At 50.0% G+C, this 10,048-nt stretch overlaps 1 protein-coding gene across 1 annotated transcript; it reads right to left on the bottom strand.

Moving 5' to 3' along the window:
* Positions 1-5,058: 5,058 nt before the first annotated feature.
* On the bottom strand, positions 5,059-9,455 carry LOC120681814 (digalactosyldiacylglycerol synthase 1, chloroplastic-like). Its single transcript, XM_039963431.1, has 7 exons — positions 8,725-9,455; positions 8,124-8,156; positions 7,514-7,601; positions 6,953-7,428; positions 6,587-6,853; positions 6,162-6,511; positions 5,059-6,059 (listed from the first exon to the last, which is right to left on the bottom strand). The coding sequence occupies exons 1-7, from the start codon at positions 9,319-9,321 to the stop codon at positions 5,528-5,530; spliced, it is 2,343 nt and encodes a 780-aa protein (XP_039819365.1). The 5' UTR covers positions 9,322-9,455; the 3' UTR covers positions 5,059-5,527.
* Between the last annotated feature and the right edge of the window lie 593 nt (positions 9,456-10,048).

Raw genomic sequence — 10,048 nt, 5'->3', positions numbered from 1 at the left:
CCGGCGGCCCGAACCACTCAAAACTTGCGGTATTCATCGTGTTCTTTCTACGAGATCGAACTAGTCCTAGCTAACTCCTCGAGTTCATACTCTCTTAGGGCTTAAGCGGGTGTATTCCGCCACCCGGCTGTGAGTTTGCACACCACGACAAAGGTCCTTGCAGGTGCCGCCGCCGTTGCTGGGCGAAGACCCTTGCGGTCGCAGGAGGTGCTCTCTGGCATGCCCGAAGGTTTGGCTGCTCGTGCCGATATCGTCGTCGTAGATCGCTGAAGGCACATTGCATTTGCTTGATGGTTCGACGCTGTGCCGCTTTGCTGCGCTTCGCCGTGGGCCGAAGCTGGGGCGCGCCGGGCTGGGCCTTTGGAATGGGCCACGCTCGCGGCGTGCGGCCGCCTTCAGCGGAGGTCGAAGGGGACGGTGCTCATGGGGTGAAGGTGACGTCGCGGGAGAGTGATCTTCTGTTCCAGTTCCTGTGCTACGAACTGCACATATTTTTTATGTATAGCGCCAAGCAAAGCAAGTAAAAATAGACGAAGACAATCTTAGAGGTAAAAGCCTAGTCAAAGGGTAGTGATTATATTATTATGTTGCCCAACTGACTGGGTTGGAGTTTGCAAACCAGCAGTTGTCTTCCCGGTGCGACTCCGAAGCTTCAAATCATCGTATCGATCCCAGCTATTTTTTTCTCTTTTACCTATGCCGAAGATGCTGGGTCCGGACCCAAAAAAACGCTATGGACGAAGCTGTCGATGTGCACGTGAGCTTCGACCCACACACGGGAGCAGTATGAATGGCCACGCTCCTGAACCGGAGCTGACCGGACATGGGGGCCTCGTAGGCCTGGCCGAAGAGGCCTAAAACGCCATTACGCCAGAGCACTGTCCATCGATGATGGTACTGAGCGCTTGCATGTGTCATTCTTGCCTTCGCTCTTGTTGGCGAAGACAAAAAATTGAAGTGTCGACGAGGCTGGCGGCGTGCTGGCCGCGTTCCTCGGTGACGAAAAGTAGCCTGGGCGTCCGCTCGCTGCCCGACGCAGTTATCCAGTCGCTTCTCCTGTGCGAAGTGGCACACACAGCTCCTTCCCCGAAGCCTCTAGACCTTAGTGAACGAAGGTATTTTGCAAAAAGAAAAAATGAAATGATTAAGAGAATGAGTGTCGTGGCTCTAGAAGGAGGGCCACAGCCGTGTGGCGTAGTGCACCCGCCTAATCCCAGAGGGTGGTTACTCGGGGAAGCGCAAGCGATTCGTCAGATCTACTCATGAAGCAAGAACACAAGAACACTCGGGGATTTAGAGTGGTTCGGGCCGCCAAAGCGTAATACCCTACGTCCACTGAGAGCTGTATTGCTCTTGTGTCTGTGGATGAGTCTATCCTCCGCCTCCCGTCCTTTTCAGACTTGAGTCCTTCTCTAACGGGCGTCTCCCTTTTATAACGCAAGGGAGACGCGTACACAGGCGTTGGACCCCGATAGGTGGGCCCAACGAGGATATATAGTATACCACGAAAAAGACATTAATAGTGCTACAATGGTTGAGAATCTCTCCCCGGATACGCTTCATCGTACTGCAGACTCTCTGACCGAGGAGGGTCTTCACTTGTCCCATCAGCGAGGTGCCCGTTGAGGCAGTGTAGGTTGCGGCGTAGACTGTTGGGTCTACCGCATAGGCGTCATGATGGAAAAAGCCGAGCTATCGTGTCTAACTGGCGTAGCAGACTGACGCACGTGACGTGGGCGGCGCCAGCGGCTGTACTGTGTGCCTTGGTAACACGCGATCAACAGTACAGCCTGGCAAAGGTCGTCTCGGGCTCTGTTGTGGCAGAGCGCACTTACGTCCCCCGCATTGAATGCGGTAGGTGGGCGAGTCTCCAAGTGAAGCCTCATGACCGAGCGCGTGTCCGTGCCTATGGACACGTGGCGGCTCCGGACCAGCCTCAGGCGGGGAGTTGGTTCCCTCCTTGCTGAGGGGTCCGGATAGTATATGAGGGTCCGGGCCCCCGAGGGGGTCCGGGACGCCGTAGGAGGATCCGGGGCTCCGTGGGAGGTCCGGGGTTCCGTAAGAGGTCCGTGGGTCCGTGAGAGGTCCGGGGGCCCCGGCTGTTTGGACTGAGCGCTCCCTTCTCCGGGGCATGTGGCGTCACCAGACACTTCCCAAGCAAGGAATGGGTCCGGGGCCGTTTGCCGGGTCAGAAGGGCTCTGGACCACGGGGGTCTGGCTAATTAGGTCGCTAGCGCGTAATCAAAAATAACTACGAGGCTCTTGCCTAGACACAGCACGAAAGTGTACCTACTCAGGGTACCGACAATGAGTCTTAGCTCTCGATAGCTGACGGTGCAGTGTCTTCAGTTGGCAATAGACCGAAGGGACAGTGCAGTGTCTCTGGTCGATCGACTCGGCAAAAAACCGAAGTGATGATGCGGTGCCTTCGATTGGCCAGAGACCGCAAGGGCGTTTGGCTATGCGGCCTGTGACCGGGTGTCGGCAGAGCTTCGGGCATCCCTCCGAAGATAATTTCCTATTTTCTTCCTCTGTCTAGAGAGTGCTTCTTCGAGAGGCGACGCTCGTGTCGCAGGCCGTAGAGGGGCGCAACTGCCAGCTGGCTGTGCGCCTAGCGGACCGAAGCTGGGGGTGCTGCGCCAAAATTAGCAGGCTTTGTGTTGAGGTCGACGATGGGCCGAAGACGCTGTAGGTGGGCGACGCCTGCTGCTACGCGGGCCGAAGGTGCCGTTGTCTTCGCTTGGGTCAAAGAAGACGTGCGGGTGGCCCCCGCTTGGGCCGAAGGTGGACGAAGCATGCCCCATCATGGGCCGAAGGTAGTGCGCAGGCCGCATGTGATGCTGGTGGTGCCTCCGTGTTGGGCCGAAGGCTTTGTTGCAAGCTTCTGGGCCGAGCTTGTGTACACCTAACCAAAGGGTTGGACAAGCAACCGAAGGCCCTCGTTGACGGTGAAGTTCGACGAAGGGTGAAAAAACTTGGCTCTTTCGTGTGGTAATCGTGAGCTTTAATTTCGTGCCAACACGCGGTGGGCGCCAAACTGTTGGGGAGTAACTCCACCAAGCAGTAGAGAAAGGGAGAGGACATCGAAAACTCTAACCTGAGAGCAAGTGTCAAGAGCTCCCCCCGAGAGAGCCCCCTTAACCCCTGGGTCAGCTATATATATAGGAGGGGAGGAGGTGGCAATTTGTCTCCGGCCCCTTGATGAATACAGTATTTACAAATAGGCCCTTGGCCATCACATGAAGTTCATTTACAATATGGGTTGGGCCATTCCCCCAACATTGTGTAGTAATAACTTTTTTTTATCTGGCCTGCTATCTATCCTCTCCGCCGCTCCATAGCCAAGCAAAATCAAATCCAATCTCTCTCTCTCTCTTGCTGTCCCTGTCGTTTTGCCGAGCAAGCAGCCTGCAAAGGTGTGTGACCAGGAATCTCCCCACCACCACCATGCCCAGAAGCTCGAGCTGCTCCCGAGCGTGGGAGGGAGGGTCCTCCACTTGTGGGAGGAGAGGAAGGGAGGGGGAGCTCGAGATGGGGATGGGCACTGTCAACAGGGAGCTCTTGGCAGCGGCCAGCAGCGAGCTCTGGGCGGCGGCAAGCAGGGCGCGCGGCGGCGGTCGGCGCGGGCGAGGGCTGCGCGCCGCGCCGTGGTGCCATACGCCCTTCCCCTCCCTCGGTCTCTCCCTATTCTCTCTCTCTCTCTCTTCCCGATCGCGGCGGCGGTGGCAGCGAGGGAGAGGTGGCGAGGACGAGCAGGTGGCGATGGGCCACCTCGCCGTGTTCGCCGGCTTTCCCTCTTCCCGTGCGCCGCCGGCCCCTCCCTGTCCTAGTCCCGCTTTGGCGCTGGCGGCGGATCCCCTCCTCTTCCACGGGCGGCGGCCGCGGCGGTTGCGCATGGCGGCGGATCCGCCGTTCAGCGGCGGGAGGACGGCGGCGTGGGGCCTCCACGGCGGCGGGGGGGGGCTCCAGGGCGGCGCGTAGGGCTGGGAAAAAAGCTCGTTAAGCTGGCTCGGTGGCTCGTTTCAAAATTGCTCCGATTACGTTCGTTCTTTTTTTAAAATAAAGATTAGTCGATTTGGAACAAAAGTCAATTTTGGCAGGCTCGGCTCGGCTCGTTATGCTCGATTTGAAGTTGCATATCAAACAACGCGGGAGACTATAATAAATACGAATATATTGATTTCGAAGAAAGCTTGAAAAAAGTCGAGGCTCGGCTTGATTCCACCCCTAGCGGCGCGGGACCTCCACGGCGGCAGGGACGGGGCGGCAGCGGCGCGCGCGCACGCGGCAGGGCTCGGGCGGCGACGGAGCGCTGCGGCAGCGGAGGCCGTTCCCCTGGCCGTTGGATGGCCCGATCGGACGGCTGCTCTTTTTTCCGGTGACGTGGCGCGATCAGAGGCCGGGTAATGACACCGCAATCGTGTTTTAGAGATTTGAAGCGTCGGCTTTGTTCAGAGATCAAAGTGGTGAATTTTCATACTTTTAAACACTGCCAATTTTATATCTTTATATCACAGCCCTAAATCTGCATTTAGGAGAAGCTCTTTTATGTGTTTATGTAAATCACCTTCCTAGACTATCACAAATCAACAATCAAGAAAAATTTATCACTGCTAGTGAGGAACCTTGGATCTATTTCAATTCTACAACTTTCATGTCTTCAGCTCTTTTTGTACAAGTTGAAATAGATAACAGGAGGGATGTACCGACCCATCACTACTTTCATAACCCTAACAGTTTTTTTTTCTTTCGTGAAGGACAGTTTTCATATATATATATATATATATATATATATATATATATATATATATATATATATATATATAGCAGAAAAAGAAAAAACAAATTTAGCAAAGATAAATAAGCCACAGCCCCTGCAACTACACATTAATACTAATTTTGTAACACAAGATTGACGAAATTTGAAGATTAAGGACTGTAATCAGAGTATATGACAAGTACTGAAAGTGTGGTTCAACTTTCCTTGATAGAGAAAATTCCAATTTTCATAAGAAATAGAAGGTACTGAGAAGAAACATTAAATCAATAATACAATACTTTTCTATCTTTTACTGAATATTTATTTTCAGCATTGTTGCTTCAGCTAGCCACAGCAAGCTAGACTTTATTATTTCCTTTCACACCTAAACACAGTTTTTGAACTACACAAGTATAGGGGAATAAAATAAGCCACATTCCTTGCAGGATTACAGCCCTAACAAGACTCCATAAAAGTACAGGCATTGGTCAGTAGAGGAACTACATAAAACTTTGTATGCACATAACTATGGTGAAACATCCTTCTAGGGTAGTAAAACGAAACTAGCCTATTTGGAGAGTAAGAATAAACATAATTACAGGTAAAGAGGACAAAACAAGATAAATTCCTCATGGGCCCTACCAATTACCAAGACTCTAAAAAAGTTCATGCTCTGGTCAGTACACAGGAACTAGGTCGCTTAATATGCACATACCTATGGAGAAACATCATTCAACTATACATTAGTTAAATGTGAGCTGATACACATCACCAGCCATATACAGGGTGCTGGACTTGAGGAGGCAGGAGATTCAAATCCATGCATTGTTGTTTATCATAGTCACGTGTGCCAGGAATCGCTCCTGTCGCCAATCTGAGGATTTCGTTGCCAGTCAGGCAGTGATGAGCAAATGCCAGTCCCCCATCCACCACATCTGACAACTTAGGAAGTAAAGGTATCTTTCTTGCTTTGTTTATCTTCCCACCTCGTCCAGGGTGACCATTTGTATTGTTTAGAACTTTGTCCAGCTCTGAGTACTCCATAAACCTCTCAGTTGCCGCCTCCCATGATAAACTGTACCGTTGCTCTGGGGTCAGAGGTTGAGGTTCACTAGCCATGGCCTCTTTGACACGAGCAACAAACTCCTCTGAAGTTTTATACGTTAAGCAGTTGGGGAATGGCTTGAAAAAATCATTTGATGGATGATCTGCACAGACCACAAATTTCCCCATAGCAAGAGCCTCAGATGTTGCTGTGCATAGCACATCACTAACACTCGGATTAATGAAAACCTTATACCTGAACATTTAACAGAAGAAAATATATAACTGTGTCAGCAATCTGCATAGGACAGGACAAAGATGAAAGTGAATTCCTTTTAGTAGATTCCTAGAACCTCACCCATGAAGTGAATCATCTGCATGGTCCTTTCCCTTGAAAAAATTGATGCTCAACTCAAATTTTCTAGCAGAGGTCTGAACCGCTTCAGAGTCCTCACCATTTCCATATACGTCTATCTTAAAGCCCTCCAAGTCTTTTTTATGTTTAGATAATAAATCTATCAGTTCTCTGTAACCTTTAGCCCACACCATCTTCCCAAGAAAATATGCTCCCTTAGAAAAGACCATCTGGCCACACTTCCTTTCAGCTGCTAGTTTCTCGCCAATATTAAGAAACTTTGGGTTTACACCATGTACGTTACAAACAACAGACCGTGGTAGATCTTGAGTTGCAGCAGAAAGACGTAAAACCTGCATGCACCCATTATTAGCTGATGAACTCTAACGAACAGGACTTTGACACGAAAACTGACCTGAACACAATACCTTGTGGCAGTATGCTCTAGTCACCCAGTTGTTGATATGCTTAACAAGGAAAGATTGAATAGCACCATTTTTCTCTCTCTTGATATATTCCAGGTAATTTGTATGAACTACACCGATGACATGATTGAACTTGTCAGTCCAACGCTTTCCATGATGATACCAGTTGAGATGCTCAGGTTCTTCTAAAATTGCTATATCTGCTTCTTTTGAGGAGATAAACTGGGAAGTATCCCCAGCAGGAATAATGCTGCGGCGCTCTTTTGAGAACTGTGGAAATAACATCTTGTGAGCCATGGAAATGTCAGGGAAAGCTGAGTACTAGGATTCAGGATATAAACAACAGGGCCACAAAGATTGGGTGTTTACCTTGCCAGGGTAGAAGGATATCTTAAAATCTGCTTGAAAGCCAAGCCTTTCCTGCAGCCAGTTCCTTATATAAGTTTCTTGCTCTTCTGGTGCACTGAAGGTGATGTTATTTGGGTAAACCAAATCTTGGTCCGACTTAGACAGCCAAGGAACCACCAACGTCACTTTTTGCTTTGCACTCCTTGCTAGATATGCAGCACGAAACAATGGATTGATTGCTGTCCCTGTCATCCATGGAAGACTTGCTGTGGTGACAATAGCAACATGCCGTCTGTTGTCTGAGATCTTGTATTGTGCAGGGTCATTCCAAAAACCTTCATCTTTGTGGTAGCCAGTACTCTCTAGCACCCTAGCTATTCTTAGATCAAGCTCCTCAGTTATGTTCTCAGCTAAGGTTCCATCCTCTGAAAGGGGATGATACATGAGCCTACCATTTCGCTTACTATAAAACATCTGTACCAGTTTGTCACATAGATCTGCACCACAACATTGTAAAACTGAAATGGTCAGCGACAGGAACCACGACTCCTCAGAGTGCCGACCAAAAATAATATATTATACCTCTTCGTATGCCAAGTTGATCTAAAAATGGTCCAGATTGCCGGACTAGATATGCCAGAATTTCAGTCAGATCCAGGGGTGGGACTTCCTGCATCATATTCCAGCACCCACTTTAGAATAGAAAAAAACACACTCTAAGCAATAAGCAATCAGATCAACTAGCAACACAAATTGCATTATCAGATAATAATCAAAAGCCCTGAGAAAAGTCAGATTTTATAAAAGCTCAACTTGAACTGAAAAAAATAAAGAACTCACTGTCTATGAATTTGAAAGGATTGTATTTACAGCAGTATTTGGCTGCATTGGCATCTAAATCAAAAAATATTTGCAAGTTAATTATGCCAACCCTACTTAGCAAGCATCAATACTTCGTCTGACCTCATTATTTTCTGGAACAGGTTACCTTTCAACGAAATTATATCCTCAGACTAATCAAGGTATATCTCGTTTAAGCTAGCAGTTTGCAAAATTTATATAGAACTGTGCATGTTGGATTAAGACTACAGCACAAAAAGTGCAAAGGAAAATGTATCCAAAAGAAATCATTAAGCTCTGTCTGCACCAGTAGAATATTTCTAGATGCATGTATTGTTTCTTATGGAATTACCTTAGATTCCCAATAGTCCTTGTTCAGTGATTTCTGCAAAAGAGGAAAAGGAGTAATATGAAGCAGCATTACTTTAGTTAACACCAAACATCAGTTCTAACGTGTATAATGTGCTCAATAACTCGAGAGCTTTTTTTTTTGTTAACCTAATTGCTGCACAAAATTCACCAAATAGTTTCTGACTAACAAGATAGTTGGGAAAATAAGATTTTGAGCTTGCTGATTAAGTGACTGTTAAGCTAAGGTATTCCAAGATGATTTTCCAGTGTTATATTTTAAATATATTTATTAGGATGACTAGATAAAGAAATACTTACAATATTAAAACAAATGTCAACATAAACAGTGTGTTGATGTCTAAAGACAACAAAATCAAAAAAATTAAAACAGAAGTTACTTAGATTTTATTTTCTATGGATGCCCAATTTTGCTGCTGAAGTGCTGTTTGTCAGTCACACCTCAGTTTTGAGTTATGGCATTCAGTACGTTTGTCAATTGCCAGAAGAGGTTGTACAAATCCTAAACAAGTACTAGGAGTATGCCATCGTATCGAATGCAGGGGTTGAATTTTTTTTATGAAACAGGAGGGGTTGAAAATTACCAAGCTCAACTTGAATTTCTCCACGAACTCGCCGCGGCCACGGAATCCAGCAAACATGTCGCTCGACAGGCTCCGGCGCTCGAACTCCTTGAGCCCGCTCCGTAACATCCTCACTACCTCCCACTCCTTCCTCCCCTCCTCGGCCCGGTCCCCCTTCCACGGCGCGACCCTCCACCCCTCGGCGCCGGCCCCCTCGGCCACAATGGCGTTGCGGATGGCCGTGATCCCCGAGAGGTCGACGCGGAGGCTGCTGGCGCCGGCCGGCCACCCGCCGTCGGGCGCCCGCGACGAGTACTGCCTCCGCAGCTCCTGAATCTTGGACTGGATCCGCCTCCGCACGAACTCGACCTCCGCGATGGGCGCCCCCGCCGCGACGGGCGGCAGCGGGGGCGCGGGGCCCGCGAGCGCCGACGCCGAGGCGAGGAGGTGCTCTAGCTCGCGGTCGGCGCGGGCGCGCACGGAGTCGGCGCGCGCGCGCATGAGCCGCAGGTCGGCGGTCGCCGAGTCCCGCACCTCGCGCCACCCCCTGGAGATGAAGGCGAAGGCGCCGCGGTCCGCGCCGCCGCCGGCGAAGGGCGGCGTCTCCTCCTTACCCATTTACTCGCCGCCGCGAGTTTGCCGCGATGGTACGGGCTGAGGCTTGGTTAGGGTTTTGGTTCTAGAAGCGCGTAGGAGGCGCGAGCCGCGCGTGAGGTGGGCCGGAGAGAAAACGAGAGATGGTCTGGTGTGGTGGGGAAGGAGGAAGACGAAGACGAAGACGGCGATGGGGGCCGCCGGACGGACGGACGGGGACGCGCGGGCGCGGGCGCGGGCGCGGCTCGTGTGATTCCGGCGGGCGGGGCCCGGTGTCAGGGAGGGATAGGAACTGTGTGGGTCCGGGGAATGTGTGGCGAGTGGCGACAAGTGAGTGGTGACTTGGCACGGGGTGCTTGGTCGACGTGGGCCCCTGGGTTCGGAGGGAATATGCTTGCGTGGGTACTGCCGGGAGCCGCCGCTCCCATGTTTTTTGCGGCTTGCCTGTTGTTTTGTCTCGGGGGGTGTTTAGTTCCCACAAAAACTACAAACTTTCCATCACATCAAAATCATATCGAAACATTAAATATAGTAAATGACACATGTATAAAGTACTAAATGTAGGTAAATAAAAAAACTAATTGCATAGTTTTGATGTACATTGCGAGACGAATCTTTTGAGCCTAGTTAGGTCATGGTAGGATAATATTTTTCACAAACAAACGAAAAGTGATACAGTGTCCGATGTGACTTTTTCTCCCACGGATCTAAACACACCCTCGGGCCGTGTTTGGTTGCCTCCCGTAAAATT

This window comes from Panicum virgatum, chromosome 7N (assembly GCF_016808335.1).
Source record: "Panicum virgatum strain AP13 chromosome 7N, P.virgatum_v5, whole genome shotgun sequence".
Classification (NCBI taxonomy): domain Eukaryota; kingdom Viridiplantae; phylum Streptophyta; class Magnoliopsida; order Poales; family Poaceae; genus Panicum; species Panicum virgatum.
Note: the sequence above shows the minus strand (reverse complement) of the source record. Positions and strands in the feature narration are given on the sequence as shown.